General features: G+C 43.4%; 1 protein-coding gene across 1 annotated transcript in view; it reads right to left on the reverse strand.

Annotated features, from left to right (window-relative positions):
• Nucleotides 1-12,603: 12,603 nt before the first annotated feature.
• The window catches only part of LOC104513533 (sentrin-specific protease 7-like), a gene marked incomplete at its 5' end in the record, with an annotated part of 8,543 nt that continues 3,760 nt past the window's right edge, over nucleotides 12,604-17,386 (reverse strand). The window contains one exon of the mRNA XM_010156929.1: nucleotides 12,604-12,741. Coding sequence (XP_010155231.1) covers nucleotides 12,604-12,741 — 138 coding nt within the window. The remainder of the gene's footprint in view (nucleotides 12,742-17,386) is intronic.

The raw sequence follows: 17,386 nt of genomic DNA on the forward strand, positions 1-17,386 counted from the left end.
CAGCTTTCCAACCATTCATCCCCAAAGGATGGATGAAGGTGGAGCCCACCCCTGTGGCGGGTTTCCAACTATCTGCTGGTGAGGAAGGTTTTTCAGTGTTTCTTATCAACAAATTCTTGAGGAATCCCATATAAGATGATATCCCATGTTTGTCATAACTAGATTATGAAAAATGAGACTCTGTAGACAAAACTAGGAGATAACATCATAAAAAAAGCCAAACAGGACTTGACTGGAAGCTTCAACAAATAACTATGTTACACAGCATAAAAAAAATTCACTATGTTTCATTTCTGATACTCTCACAACTTGCCAGTATCTGTGCCACAGAGACTGTCTACATATGCTGACAGAAAATGAAGCAACTTTTGATATTTAATCAAACTATTAATATAGTTGATATACCAACTTTTGATATATAATATTAATATTCAAAATAGCAACTCCCTGAAACCAAAATAGAAATAAAATGAGAGTTGGGGTAGGGGGGAGGGACCCAAGCAGATTTATCAGTAAGTTATTGGACTAGCAATATTACTTTGGATTTTAAATATAAAACGCTTAAAGTAAATAAGGAATGGAAAAAAAATTGCAGCATCAGAGCTTACACTAACTTGACAGCTTGAACCAACAGTTCAGCGGTACGACTGACGCTGCTTGCTTAATACAATATGCCATGTCAACGTACTCCAACTGTTAAGTAAAATAAATCTGCTGTACAGGCTTTAAGTTATTTCCAGGAACTAGGTTTCTAAGACTAGCTGCCAAACCCTTAAAAACGTGCCAACCAAGCAGCCAGCCCTGCCAGGCTCAGGAAGGAACCACTGAGCAGACCTGGTGCCACCTGAACAGCAGATCAGCCCTGGGGCATGTGAGAAGAGCCCATCTTCCTGGCTAGGTCTCACACCAAACTTTCACTTGCCTGCTACAGGGGTAGCCAGAGGTACAGATATATGGGACAGCATTAGCAACACCAGTCCCCTGGAGGAGATGGGATTTGCAGCAAGGCCTCTAATCCCTGGCAAACAATACTGATTAAAAGCATCATAAAATCGAGATCAATCTTTTAAGGCACCGAGCTAAGAGCCTTGAGGCTACACGTGGGTGGGAAGGTAAGCTTCTCTAGAAAATTACTTCCTTCATCCCATGGCTACAGTAATAAATAACTTGTATTTTAGTGTTAACTGACCTCTGGCTACTTTGCCATTTTCCTCTGAAGAACGCAAATGATAAAAAAATGAAGACTTGGGAGATAGAGAGGCTCTTTCCCACAGAGATGCGATCATTCCAGCTGTCTACAGGAAAGTGGGTACCCAGAAGACGTGTAACTGACTGACACAATAAACCAGAATGCAAACCAGATGGCTCGTTCTGCAAGTTTTTCCCAAAGTACATATTGCATGTACTCCATTCTGAAATGCCTCAGAAACTGGAATTCACTTATCACTGAAAGAATCATCAAGGTGAGAGAGGGGGTAGGAAAAACTGAAAGAACAGCATGTTTGGCCCATGCCCCTGTGCAAACTTCCACTTGAGCTAAGTGTCACAGGTGCTTAAAGTAGGCAAGGTCTTGACTTTTAAAGGCCACAACAGGTTTCCAAGGCTGCCTCAGAAAGCCAGACATGTAGTAAGATCACATGAATCCCAGCGTATCTACTCTGGAAAGCTGAAAAGCCCAGTCCTTGGGAGCTTGTCTGCTTCTAATGCAGTGTTTACACTCAAGTAATACCTACAAATAATAGAAAATACCCTGAAAAGCTTAAGATAAATTGTGTTTCAGACAAAAAACCTCATAGGCAGTACCAGCTCTTTTCAGTCCTATAAATCTGCAGAAAGGGGTGAAAAATAAGTTTATTTGAAGCTTCCTTTCCTGAAGACTTCATCATCGTTTTCAAAAACTCCAGCTAAGATCTGTGATGAGATGATCTCTCTCTCTCAAATTCTCCTACAGGGCTGCCTCTCGTGCACCTGGGTAGGACACAGCATCTCTGTGGCTCCAGCTTTACCATTCAGGATGCATTTATCTCTCAAATGAGAAACAATTAGCCTATTACACTCAGTCTGTGCTCAGGGATTTCTGAGGTTAACAGAAGGGGCACCACATGACAGCACTGAGCACCTAGTAGGTGGCAGGCTGGCTTTCTGGCCATTTGTGTAAGTGGGCAGTGCTGGACTTTAATTCCAGTTAAATCCCATTAGTGCTTCTTAAGAGTTGAATCGTGTACAGTGGCTAGGGGCACTGAATCAGGCTGAATATTCTATTTTGAGGCAACAGGAGGCCAACTCCTTCTCTCTAACAAGTTCTGCACAACTGAGTTGCTTAATTGCAGTGGGTTTGGGTAAGGACTACAGTGGCAGGGAGAGAGACAGACACCTCCTACAAAACCTTCCCTGCAAAGACTTTGTTAGCACGCACTAAACAAACCAATATACACACATGCAGGGAAATCACTTTGTCCCTTGCTGCAATGCTGCTGTGCATGGCCCATAACACAGCAACCCTTACACAATATACACAACGTAGCAGGATTTTAAATTTAAGTAGTTCAATGTGAATTAGCTAATTCACATGAAAGATTTTTTTCTTTGAACACTAACATACTGAACTCCAGCACATAAACTGTTCTCACTAGTGGTATTTCAGTAACTACAAAGGAGTGTCTTTCACGGGCAAAGTCAAGCTTTTCAGAAGCACATGCTGACATCTAAAAATTCAACTGCAGAGGGAGACAGAACTAGACCTTCTACAAACAAACTTCAGAAATGTATCAGCTGAGTATGAGCCATGCATAATATGTGTCAGGGATGAGAGGGGAAAAGGAAAAAAGGCTCACCTAGCCAGACAATAGTTATTGAATGCTTGTTTGGCAGCTGCCTTTTGTGACTTTTGACTGTTTGCTTTCATCATTATTCAGCAAGATTTGAGTAATCTGTCATATTTAGGATTTCAGCATCAAATTGAAACTTCACTCTTAACTCTGTCCACGTGCAGAACATAACACCATTGTTTCTAAAGCTTCAGTTAAATAGATTTCAAGTGACCCAAGTAAGAGGAGGATGAGAAGGCTCGGTGCTATGACCAAGATTACCAAATCTAGGGATTATAATCATGCACAGGACTTCATCCCTGAGAAACACCTTCCATTCTTCCCAAAGTTCCAAAATGTCATTGTTTCTCATCATTTATGAGACACTACAATACGATCTACTTCATTCTTGGGTCAGTATCTTTAAACACTATCTTTAGGTGTTGAGCTTTACCTGAAGCTCTGGCTGACATGGTTCTGGCAGAGAGACTACCTAATCCACTTGTGAAAAGAAGACGCACTCACTCACAAGCAAACACTGAACTGTTGAAGACAGTGGGTCACAGTAGGAGCACATGCAAACAGAATTTAGGAGAGGTAGCCACCAGAGTAATTACATCTTGGAGGTGGCAAAAAGCAGCAGTATTAACCCTGAGCCATGCTGTCGAAATCCAGCAGCCCCTGTTTTACCCAACGAACAGGCATAGGATGAGGCAATGGTGCAAGCCATGCTACCTGCCAATCCTTACCTTGTTTCTGTTTTACTGGCAAATTCAACTTTCAATTCTGCTGCAACCCTCAGCCATCTACTGACAATTCACACCAAGGGAAATGGACAATTCACTGAGTTGTCTACGAAAGGGGACTGGTCACACCAGACCTTTGGACTGAGCGGGTATGGCTGTTTTTAAGATAAAAATTTGTATTTAATTTATTAATATACTCCCTGTTCAGCAGTAAAGAACATTATTCATAATCAACATTACCATACAGAGCACGCTATCTAAAATCCCACCGTTTGACTTCCACAAAATCTGTGATGCAAAACCTACCGTTGCCCACTGGACACACTTTGCGTTCATCACAACAGTCCAGCTATGAACCACCACTAGATTTACATGTCTCTTCCAGCAGCAACAGAACATTACTACCCTTTAAAGGGACACATGTTAAAAACACTCTATCCAGCCCAAACCACAGGCCTGCGGTACCCCATCTGTAAGCATCTATGACTGATTTCCATCTTTATGTTCTAAGAAATGAAATACAACACCAGCCAACAGCAGGAACCTCCATAAACAGCTACAAGAGATGCAGATACCAGATTATACTGGGGAGTACAGAGACAACCATCATCCCAGGTTCGTCACAAAAGAGACTGAAAATATTAACTTCAGCTAAAGCAGAACTGTTTGTTGTGCAACATGATTGATTGTAGGAATAAATCGGCACTTGAGAAATCTGCCTTCTAGACTGAAAATAGTATCTTCAGCTAAAGCAGAACTGTTGTTTGTTGTGCAACATGATTGATTGTAGGAATAAATCGGCACTTGAGAAATCTGCCTTCTAGACTGCAGGTGTAGAAACAAGTACAAGACCACTCCTATTCTTGTCTGGTGCTTCTGACTACTACAGTGACAATCACCACCACCAGTGAGCAATCATACTGTCACTTGGACTTTCATAGGTTGAAGTAGAACAGTACTGCTGTTGTAGGAAACGCTGATTTTATTCCAGATCCCTGTATTTTGCCACTCTTTGAATTCTTAAAATGATTTATTATGTATTTATCTTATCTCTATCTTGAATCTTTTTTAAGGCTAAAAAAATACAGATGTTGTAATCTGAACAAGAGACGCGTACTGTTAAGCCTACAGCTATGACATAAGCACTTGCTTAAAGCCTGTGACAGAGCTGCTCGTCAGTCAGTCCCTGACACTAAGAGAGGCTTTAGCAAGCTAGCAAAAGTAAATAAAGCTTGGAGTCACAGAAGATAATTATATTCCCACCTGTTTCCTTCTGAGGTAGATATAGATAGAACAAACATCATCTGGATAAGCAGAAAGTGCAAACCTTTTCCTTTTTTTCTAGCAAGCTCTTATATCAAAACAACAATAAACCTTTCCTGCCATGGTAGTGGCACTGTGTTTTGCTGATACTAAAGTAAAACTATGGAAAGAATAGACTGTATTGAAACCATCCTTTCCAGGGAAAGTACAGGATATTAAAGTAATTCCTTACTTCACTAGATACAGAATACAAAGAAGATTCTAAAAATGCGGACTGAGATTGAAAAATCAACAGATTCTGTGTACCTTACTGTTGTTCACTTGTGGGGTCAGTTACTTTTCCAATCACAGATCGTAGCTGATCTCCAAGTGCTAAACAGTGGCCACACTCCTTCCTAGGACTATTCTGTCAACGGTGCAGACAAGGGTCCATCTCACTGTCTTATCACTGCACTGATTCAGCTAGCTAGTGAAAATATGGTTTCAAGAAAAAGCTGGTGTATCACTCAACACCACCCAGGGAACAGTGTTACTGTGAATGAAAGTAACAGCATCAGCAACTCTCTCTTACCTCAGGATGTGGTACGCTTATTCAGAATGTGATTGACAGACATCCCCAAATATTTGTGGTGCAGCACATTGCTGCTAACAGGAGGGTGACAAATTGCTTGAACCAGACCTTGCCCCGTTTGCTGCCAATTAAAGTCACCGCTGCTTCTTGCAGAGATCTTCTGAAAAAGTTTTAAGCTAAAGGTGCTAAGGGTAGTCATCACATCTCTGCTCAAAAAAAAATCCTTGTGGATACCTAAATCCCGGTTGTAATTGTTTTTCACTGCCCTAAGTGAATAAATTGAGTTACCAGCGGGACTTTCTTCTATAGGCAATCAAAAACGCCTCATTAAACGTCTGTCTCTGAGCACCGTTCCTTCTCCTTTAGGTCACAGCAGCTCTTTCCCATTTCACCAATGGCATGTGAACACGTTAAGGCACTATGAATCGGCAGAATGCTACAATACAGATATTAACATCAGAAAGTGCTGCGTAACCTCAACGCCCCATTCCAAAGTTGTCAGACAGAAGGGTTTAATACACATCCTATTGCTGTAACATTTCATCACATGAAAGAAGCTGTTACTGGGAATATTTCAGCTTTCCACTGAAAGCTCTGCCACACCAACTTTTATACCTTAAAAGGCTCCATCTCTACTGTACTACAGACTGAACCATAGAGACTGGCTTTCTAGACAAGAGAATACTATGTTTTGCACATCCAGCCAGAGTCAAAAGTCATATGGCTGAGACACTGATGTCTCCTGCTTGACTCTTTCCAAAAGCCTCCTCAGTGAATTCTGATAGCACTTGAAGAACACTAAATAAAAACCACAAGCCCTGCCATTTAGCTAACCTGTACAAAACACCCCTTTTTCTTAACATTCAAATTGTTCTATGAGAAAGCATGAGTAACTGTTAATTCAAATTGTTCTATGAGAAAGCATGAGTAACTGTTAATTCAAATTGTTCTATGAGAAAGCATGAGTAACTGTTAATACACTAACTGTGGTTTCCAGGACTGAGGGATTTTATGATATGGGAGAGGAACCATGCGATTTTTTGGCTCAGAACAGCTCTCATAAGGGAGATTATCACAGAAAACTAAGTTTCTTGGGTAATAATATAATTCTTATGGTCTGGTATTTATTATGTTTAAAAGCTTCATCTTTTTTTTTTTTTAATAAATATGTGTTCTTTATCAATTACCCATGAGACATACAATCACTTACCTCTGAGCCTGAAATATTTCAGGTGGTTGGCAATAGCTTGCTCAACAGATTCATCAGGGCAGATCTTAACTCCACTGGGAAACAGAATGGACCGCTTCCTTCGTAAGAGCAAACGCTTGGTGACCTGCTCAGCTTCCACAATGCCATTAAGTTTTTTCAACTCAGGAGGCAGAGAAGGGTTTGCCAACTGCCAGCCACTGTGCTGAGGGGATGGTGAACCATCGTTAGCCTGTCCTTCTCCTTGTGTAGCTGAATAACTTTCTGCTGTAAAATTAAAATCACACATAAATTTCTCAGATGAGATACAGATGCAGTCACATGTATCTTAATGCCATTACTCTGGTCTCTGAAGGACATAACTAGTTTCCTTTCTGTTAAGAAAACCTGTCTGTATGACTCTACTACTACAACCTGCAGCTCTTTACAGTGTCCCATTAAATGACAACACAACTTAAAGCCCTAACCCTTTGAATGTTAATGTTTTGTGTTCAACTTCCCTTCTGTGACTTGGCTTGTTTAAGTCAATAGGGCTATATTTGTCAATAAACATGTACTTAAAAGCTTTCAGAGCCAGGAATGAAACAAGTGATTAATTAACAAGTCCCTTATTCCATCCTTTGCATCAAGAAAGTGGCCTGAAATGACAGCTAGCAAGTACACCTTTCACCACCGTGAGATAGGTCCCTAACCACATGGAGAGAGGAAAAAGGGGGAAAAAAGGGGTCATCTGCTTTAGTGTTTTTTAAATTCCCTCTTAAGTTAGTTGTTACACATCACCCAGAGGAAACTTTACAGCTGAGGGGAGAATGTGTCTCTTTGGTTTGAGTCTGACAGTCTAATTCTCTATCCTCCACAATCAGCAGTCAGCTGATCTGCAATTAGTTAATTCAACTTTCTTCTTCCACTTTTTCCCCAGATAACGTGACTGAAGAAGAATCACAAAGGATCATTTATTCAAGAAAGAAGAGTAATAAGTGTATTTCACCCCACAGATTATGAGTTTATTCTGCAACTTCAAAGTGAATAGCACCTTTGACTTCGATGACTGAAAGGTGAAGAACATGGTTATTTTGATGGTATGTTAATAATCAGGTCTAGTGCAGAAGCCCACCACCTGATGGTACATCAGGGGGAGAAGACAACATCAAAGAGGTCACTAAGGCAAAAACCCAATCTTTGCCCCAACTGACACATCTTCACCATGCATAAGCAGAAGACAGAACCTCACTTTTTAAAATTTAATACAAAATCATTCATGAAAAAAGCACCATGTAAAGCATGTATCAGTAATTAATGCCTCTCAAAGCTGGAAAAACCTGACTCCTGTAGCTGCATTCTGCACTCAAAACAACACAAACGTACAGCAATACCTCCCGGAAACCACTCTAAATGTTCCGTATTTACACTGATACCATGGCACAGATTTGACCAAACACTTCCCTGTGTTAGTCCCCCTTGTTATAATTAAAGCAGAGAGCTATTTTTATTTCTACACACCACCACAGGTAAACTTTGACAGCAAGAATATGAGTAAGATTTCTATATTACCTGCAACTATTTGAAGATCACTTTCAATCATTCCCAAAACCGGAAGGCAAAGAAACATTGTCCAAATGAAGCCAAACATGCTTATTTATGTCAAAAAAAGTCCCAATATGCAGGGGGGGAAAAAAAAAAAGGAAAATCCCTTTCAGCAAGAGAGCTGCTGTCTGTAACGTATTCTTGAATCAGCCAAGAGCATTGCCCTTCTTGAAAACGTCTTGTCGTCACATATAATTACCTTTGGAACAAACATTAGGTTAAAAAAGCCAACCAAGACATCCTGGGAATGTTCTTTTCAAAGACAGTATTCCGCTTCAGTGAAGAAACAAGGAAAGGTGATGGAAGTAAACTCCTTGGAGCTAGCAGATGGACTGAGACAATTTTTTAATTTTAATCTGGCCAGCTAAGCTCTTTACCAGAGCTTGTCATACCATTAACAGCCAGTCCAAACAAGGACAGCGCCTTTCACATTTAATTAACCACGTTTCTCCATTGGCCCGTCAATTTCTGCCCGTTTTTAAAATCAGGCTGACCACAAAACATCAGAGGGAGCACACTCGCCTCCAGTGGAAGGTCTCAGCGTGTTTTGTCTTCTGCTTGTACAAACATACGTATCCAAAAACGCACTGACGCACTTAAACACCGATGCGCATGTAGGTAACACCGAAGTAATCTTTCCGTAGGATTGTTTCTCCTGGTGACAGAGCTAATACAGCCCAAGTCTATGCTAAAGCAGAAATCTCGTGCTGCTACACCACTGCCCCTCGCACCCCAGGAGAGGTGCTTCCCCCAAAGGTAACGCCAGGGCAAGCTGTGGCTCTCATCTCTGTTCAGGTCCTACCTGACATGAGCAGCAGGAACGAGTCAGGACAGGCACCTGAAGAGATGATGAGCTACCAACAACTGCAGAAAGGACAGAGTGCAGAAAGGCAGCAGCAATCTCAGCTCCCTCCTGCCCGGGGTCAGCTTGATGTGGGAAAGCAGATGGAAGTTGCATTGGGACCACCAGACAAGCCCTGTCAGGGCTGCCTCCTGGGTGGTATTAATCACAACTTGCTGGTTACCACATTCAGATCAAAAACTCAGCAAACTCCTCGTTTGTCTCTACTGACTATTTTTGGTAGTGGTTTTGCATACATATTTCAAAGCTGGACTCCCAAGGCTTCTCAGATGACAGTGTGCAGAGCATTTACACAGAGCTCCATAGGTATTCAGTGCTGACTCCTCTTCCAGCTGCCTTGCTGAACACCAGCAATCCAGACAGCACTGCTAATTCCTGGTATTACACATGGAACACTCACGGGAATCAAATAAAACCACCTTTGGTTTTAGGTCCTGTCTTCCAACATCTAACAGACTCTAGTACGTATTTTTCAAAACAACAACGTATTTTCCTTCATTTTTTGCACAAAACTAGTAAATTACACTTTAACTTTAGCCACTGAGCTCCTGTAACACCCCCAAACAGTTTTTTTTAGAATCAGACATTTTGGATCTATCAGACCTGCACTGTTCATCTAGGCTGGCTCTGTCATGCTAACTACAATACTGGCAACAGCGGCACCAAGCACAGTACAGCACACTGGGGCTGTAAATCCAATGATCCTGAAGATACGAGACACAGGAATAACATTGCACTGGTGCTCACAAATTGTTTCAAAGTCCTATTCAGCATCTCTAGGTGGAGAGAGTAACTTTAAAGGCTAGCTGAGGTCCCTTTACCAGAACCCTGGATTCAGCAACACAGAACAGCCTTTTTCTAATCCTCTGCAGAGATAGAAGATGCTCAGAGGGCTGGAGCACCTGTCCTGTGGGACAGGCTGAGAGAGTTGGGCTTGTTCAGCCTGGAGAAGAGAAGGCTCCGGGGAGCCCTTATTGCCCCTTCCAGTACCTGAAGGGGCCGACAAGGAAGCTGGGGGGGACTTTTTACAAGGGCCTGTAGGGACAGGACAAGGGGTAACGGGTTTAAATTGAAAGTGGGGAGATTTAGATTGGATATCAGGAAGAAGTTCTTCCCGGAGAGGGTGGTGAGGCACTGGAACAGGTTGCCCAGAGAAGCTGTGGATGCCCCATCCCTGGAAGTGTTCAAGGCCAGGCTGGATGAGGCTTTGAGCAACCTGGTCTAGTGGAATGTGTCCCTGCCCATGGCAGGGGGGTTGGAACTGGATGGTCTTTAAGGTTCCTTCCAACCCAAACCGTTCTTCATAAAGCGTCACTGATAGAACTTCGGGTTGAGAGACACATACCGGGTATATACCTCAAAAGCAGTAAACAGGTCTGTCTTACACTTAGCTCACTGGGTATTTGTGACAGCTGGGAAAAGAATGGTAACAGTCATGTTCAGCAACTTCTGGAGATAATTTTAATATCAAACGCATCAGCATTCTCAAAGCACATATCTAACAAATCTACAACGGCACTCCTTTAATGTTATAAAATCAATTTAGAAAAGTTTATACATGACTTTTGCTTTTAAATATATATATAAACCAGTCAATCTAAAAGAAGAACAAATTACTTTATGATAAAAACTAACTTTACCATAAGAAAAAAAAAAAACTCAAACTGTTTGTCATAAGGAAACACTGAAAATATGCATCAATTAAAAAGGTGTAGAGAAAGGGCACACATTTCCCCATTTTCTCTTCCATGTGACTTACAATAAATGCAATTATCCCTGCAAGTAATGCTGATGAGGTGACATAGGTGAAGAAAGCCACAAAACCTCTGGGATGAGAGGGCCAGACGGGGGTGGAGGGGTAGTGAAAAACTACCCCATTCAAGTAGACACAAAGACAAAACCCACACAGTAATTGCACTAGGCTGCTCACAGCTATACAGAAGGTAACTGCGCTCAGCAAATTGTTTTAAAACTGCTTCTCTTCTCCAGAAAGAATGCTTCCTGGTCTGAGAAACAATGGCAGGGGATTTTTTTGGATGACTGTACAGAACCTGAAGTAATAACTGGATTTTCCTACTGCTATGTTTCAAAGTTGTCTTGAGGGAAAGGGACCTGAGAACCCTGCAATGCCATAAGAACGTTCACGTCTTTGGGTTGTCCTCAATTTTCATTTAAACTCTTTAGCCTATTCCCAGCTTTAAGAGCTCTGGTTTGGTAGATATGTGTAAGACACAAGTGGTTATCTGACCCATGGTCCCCCTGAAGGGTGCGATGAGATTTGCTTACTTACGGTGGAGAAAGCATCCTCTTTACAACAGTCACCTTCTATCGTGCAGTAACTATAGAAAAAAGTGTGCACATGTCAAAATGTTATTGAAGTTTTATGTGATGACTGAGGAAAAACTAAATAAATACGTATTAAGACAACGATAAACTTGTGCTAGTTTGTCAAATCGTCTGAGTTCAAATACTCAAATATGCAGGCAACTTTACTCCATTCTCCACAGCAAAGTATAAATCTTGTTTGTTTTAAATGTAAATTACATATCTTAAAGACATATTATATATAACATACTGACCTTTTTGAATGAAAATGGCCTTATTTTTCAGTAAAACATATCAAACCTTTGAGGTTGTTAAGCCACAATGTCACTTGCCTTTCTAATGCAAGTGATGCCATAAGGTTCACCGGTGTAACTCCCAGAAATAAGGCAAACAGGAATTAAATTCTACTGCCTACATGTGTTGTACTGGCATGTAATTTGAAAGCAAGATTTATTCTAAAATCTGTTTAAAAAAAAAATCATATTCAATACTTGAAAAAAATCCATTCTCAATTTGAAAAGATCTCAAAGGTCACTCTCAAGCAGAAGTCTTATATTCACGGAAATAAATTTTTATGATGAAAATGCTAGAAAAGGGATGAAAAAAACCACACACACAAAAAAACCCCAAAACAAAACAACAAAAAAACCTCAGCAGCCTCAAATCTTGGCAGAATTTTCTGACACATGCACACTACTTCTGTATATAATCAGAAAAAAAAAAAAACATCTCTAAAGAGAGTCAATATTAGATCCTTAAATTAAAACAATACATAGTATTCATTCTATCTGTATGAGCTGCAAAATCAAGAGAGACAGTATAGGGTCAAATTCTTGTCTCCAGGCCTGACTCCTACATGATCCTCTGTTAATAAAGAACTGTAAAGACAGGGTCCAAAAGATGAAAATATTTTTACACCCTTCTGGCACATACCTGTATGCGGCTGTCATATCGCAAGTCAAGAATCAATTAGCAATCCATGTGTGTTAGCTTTTAACTTACATATTTACACTTTTATCTACAAGCTTCTCCTTTCCCCCCCACAGCTGCATTCTATGACCACACAATGCAAATGAAAAAAGAAAATCTTTAAATAAATACACACTGAACAAACACAATACCCCTTGTGGGTTTTTTTTTTTTCTTCTTCTTCCTTGCAAAGCGTAAGGAGCTGCTAAGCAGAATTCCAGTTACTTTATACAGCAATGTTCTTTGCCAGGCCTGGCTTATTAGATTTATTAGCTACTGCTGCCACTATGCTGTTGAAAGTGCAGTTGCAAGATGAGGTCTCGAATTTCTTCTCTTTTGCTTCTGATCAGTTGACGAGGGAACCACTTCTCCAGCTGCAGTGGCTGTTCAAAGTTAACGATGGGATCCTGGTAACAGAAAAAGGAATATTTACAGTATGAATTTCTGAAAGCAACCTTCAAAAATAATTTCAAAGCCCTCCATTACTGTTGAGATCAAGGAGGCTCAAGCAAGTTTCCATGAGACAGTGACAGGCTTCCAAGTCAAATTCCAGTTCCTCCATGGCAATCACATACGTACCTACCCTTGCCACAAGTTAGTCATGGTAAACTCTGCACAAGGTTATCACCACTTCTCATAAAAACACATCGGTACCAGCACATATTCAAGGCATATTCCATGTACTGTGAGAGAGCCAGATGCACTCCTGGTATCTAACATGGGACAGGCATACCTCAGTCACAAAACATGAGCGTAGTCACGCTATAGGGAAGAATCCAGCATGCAGCAGTTAAGCATGAAGAGGTTTTGTTGCCTTAGGCACATGTTTTCCTGTCATGAGTTGGTCTGTCTAATAGACAACAACACAGAAGCAAGCACTGCTAGCAGTTTTAGCCAGGACACGAGAAGGGGAAAATTCGGAACTAAAGAGGACACCAAACTGACATGGCTGAGAGACGCTGGCAGCTTAGGCAGTGTATTGGGTTTGCCTGCCGAGGTAGTGGGGGCCTACAGGGGTGGCTTCTGTGAGAAGTTGCTGGAAGCCTCCTGTGTCTGATAGAGCCCAGTGCCAGCTGGCTGCAAGATGGACACATCGCCAAGTCCATCAGTGACAGTGGTAGCAGCTCTGGGATAACATGCTTAGGAAGGGGGAAAAAAGCCCAAAACAGAAGAGGAGATTTTGCAGGCAGACAGAGAGCAACATGTGAGAGATAGAACTCTGCAGAAAGCAAGGTCAGTGAAGGAAGGACGGGGAGGAGGTGCTCTGGGGCAGAGGTTCCCCCACAGCCCGTGGTGAGAGGGCAGGCTGTGCGCCCTGCAGCCATGAAGGGTCATGGAGCAGGGAGCAGAGACCCCCCTGCAGCCAGGGGAGGGCCCCACGCCCGAGCAGGGAGATGCCTGAATGAAGCTGTGAGCCTGTGGAAAGCCCATGCTGGAGCAGGCTCCTGGCAGGACCTGTGACCCCCTGGAGGACCTGCACTAGAGCAGGCTGCTCCTGAAGGACTGCAGCCCACAGGAGGGACCCATACTGGAGCAGTTCATGAAAAACGGCAGCCTGTAGGAAGGACTACAGTTGGAGAAGTCTGCCACTCAGGCAGAGGAGGCAGAGAAAAGCAGGAGTGAATTTGAGCCCAGGAAGAAGGGAGGTGTGGTGGAAAGGTGTTTTCAGATTTGTGGTTAGTTATCTTTTTACTCTGATTTTGATTAATGATAATTTTTTTTTTCCCCAAGCTGAGTCTCTTTTGCCCATGATGATGATTGCTGAATGATCTCTTCCTGTCCTTATCTTGAGCCTTTCATCATATTTTCACTCCCCTGCCCAGCTGAGGAGGGCAGTAACAGAGCGGCTTGGTGGACACATGGGCTCCAGCTGGGGGCCACAGGGCAGTAACAGAGCGGCTTGGTGGACACATGGCCTCCAGCTGGCGTCAACCCACTGCAGACAGTAAGACCACAACACCACATCTGATTTGCCAGTCAATTTTTTCCCTCCTTCCCTCTACATTTTTTTTTTCATGCTTCTATTTCACTTTCTCCTTCCTTTGAATAAATAGAAAAAGCAAAGCAAAAAACACATCACAATTTGCAATCTATGAGCCCTGGTATGTTTAGGACAAATTAGCACCACCTTGTCCTGGACTTGCTTTTGCAGGCAGAACATGACACCGCTCTGTTAGAGAGCAGGCAGTTCAAAAGCACTGGGCAAGAGTTTGATTTTCCACCTACACAAGAGCTCAACTCATGTATCACAGAACCAAAGAACAATTGAGGACTGAAGGAACGTCTGGAGGTCATTGCGTCCGACCACCCTGCTCAAGCAGGACCTAGAGCCAGTTGCTAGGACCCCGTCCAGACAGCTTTTGAGTATCTCCAAGGAGGGACACCTCACAACCTCTCTGGGAAAACTGTACCAGAATTTGGTCACCCTCACAGTTTAAAAAAAAAAATAAAAAAAAAAAAATAAAGCGCATTTCCTTACGTTCAGAGGGAACTTCCTATTTGCATCCACTGCCTCTTGCCCTGTCACTGGGCACTGCTGAAAATAGAGGGCTCTGTCCCTTCTGCACCCTCCCTTCAGATATCTGTATACATTGAGAGGATCCCCCTCAGCCTTCTCTCAGAGTCCCAGCCCTCTCAACCATTCTCTCACAGAAGAGATGCTCCAGTACCTTAACCACCTTGGTGGGCCTTTGCTGGACTTGCTCCAGTAGCGCCATCTCTCTCTTGTACCGGGGAGACCAGAACTGTACATAGCACTCAGAAGAATCACCTCCCTTAAACTGCTGGCAACATCCTTCCTAACACAGACAAGGACACTGCTATCCTCCTTCGCCACAAGGTCACGCTGCTGGCACGAGTTCACCCTGGTGTCCACCAGGACCCTTAGGTCCTTTTCAGTGCAGCTTCTTCCCAGCTGGGTGTCCCTGAGCTTACACTGGTGCCTGAGGTTGTGATTCCCTGGGTGCAGGACTCCACACTTCTTGCGGAACTTCATGAGGTTCCCGTCAGCCCATTCCCCAGGATTTCAAGGTCCCTCAGGATGGCAGCAGGACCCTCCAGCATGTCAGCCACTCCTGCCAGTTTTGTGTCATCTGTGAACTTGCGGAGGGTGCACTCTGCCCAACATCCAGACCATTAATGAAGATGTAAAACAAGACTGGACCCAGTATTGACTCCTGTTGTCAACTGCTAGTTGCTGGCCTCCAGCTAGACTGCCTGACGCTGATCACCATCCCCAGAATCCATCCAGTCAGCCAGTTCTCTAACCACCTCACTGTCTGCTCATCCAGCTCATACTCCATCAGCTTTTCTATGAGGGTTTATGGGAGACAGTGTCAACAGCCTCACTGAAGTCCGGGTAGACAGTGTCCACTGCTCCCCCGTCACCTACCAAGCCACTCATTTCATCATGGAAAAGTTATCAGGTTGGTCAAGCATGACACGCCGTTGCCTTTGTGAACCCGTGCTGACTGCTCTCAATCCCTTTCTTGTTCTTCATGTGTCTGGAAATGGTTTCCAGGATTATTTGCTCCATCATGTTCCCAGGGATCAAGGTGAGGCTGACCAGCCTGTCACTCCCCAGGTCCTCCTTCCTCCCTTTTTGGAAGATGGGAGTAACATTTGCTTTCCTCCAGTCCTCTCCCAACTGCCATGACTGTTGAAAGGCTATCAGGAGTGGTCTCACAATGATACCAGCCAGCACACTCATGCATGTCTCCAGAGGCCCGCTGGCATCTCTGCTTGACTTCCTGTTTGTTTGAATGAACTGTTCTTTAGCTAGGAGGTGTTGTTCCTGGAGTATCAACCAGTCTTCTTGGTCCCCTCTTTTCTCCAGGGCCTTATCCCATGGAACTCTTCCAAACAGATCCCTGAAGAGACCAAAGTCCAGGCTTGTGATCTTGCTTTTTTCCCTGCTCTTTCCTCTCATGATCCTGAACGCCACCATCTTATGGTCACTACAGCCAAGGCTGCCTTTGACCTTTACATCCTCAACCACACCCTCCTTGATCGTATGTGGTCCAGCAGAGCACCTCTCCTCAATGACTCCTCTATAACTCAGGTCAGGAAGTGGTCATTGTTGCTCTCCAGGAAGCTCTGGGATTGCTCACATCCTCCTGTGTGAGGGTGGTTAAAGTCCTCCACTGGGACCAGGGCCTGTGAACGTGACGCTGCTTCTAGATGTCCCAACTGCCATGACTGTTGAAAGGCTATCAGGAGTGGTCTCACAATGATACCAGCCAGCACACTCATGCATGTCTCCAGAGGCCCGCTGGCATCTCTGCTTGACTTCCTGTTTGTTTGAATGAACTGTTCTTTAGCTAGGAGGTGTTGTTCCTGGAGTATCAACCAGTCTTCTTGGTCCCCTCTTTTCTCCAGGGCCTTATCCCATGGAACTCTTCCAAACAGATCCCTGAAGAGACCAAAGTCCAGGCTTGTGATCTTGCTTTTTTCCCTGCTCTTTCCTCTCATGATCCTGAACGCCACCATCTTATGGTCACTACAGCCAAGGCTGCCTTTGACCTTTACATCCTCAACCACACCCTCCTTGATCGTATGTGGTCCAGCAGAGCACCTCTCCTCAATGACTCCTCTATAACTCAGGTCAGGAAGTGGTCATTGTTGCTCTCCAGGAAGCTCTGGATTGCTCACATCCTCCTGTGTGAGGGTGGTTAAAGTCCTCCACAGGGACCAGGGCCTGTGAACGTGACGCTGCTTCTAGATGCCCACAGATGGCCTCATCCACTTGTTCTTCCTGATCAGGTGGCCTACAGCTGATGCCCACTATGTCACCCCTATTAGTCTGCTCTTTAATCATGACCCGTACGTTCCCAGTTAGCTCTTCATCCAACCCTAGGCAGAGCTCCATGCATTCCAACTGCTCTCTCACATAAAGGGCAATGCTACCTTGTCATCTTCCCAAGCCTGTCCTTCCTAAAGAGCCTGTATCCATCCATCACAGCACTCCAGTCACATGAGCTATCCCACCACACCCCCGTGATCTCAACAAGATCATAGCCCTGCAACCACACACAGATCTCTAATTCCTCACAT

This window comes from Eurypyga helias, unplaced genomic scaffold, assembly GCF_000690775.1.
Source record: "Eurypyga helias isolate BGI_N326 unplaced genomic scaffold, ASM69077v1 scaffold988, whole genome shotgun sequence".
NCBI lineage: Eukaryota > Metazoa > Chordata > Aves > Eurypygiformes > Eurypygidae > Eurypyga > Eurypyga helias.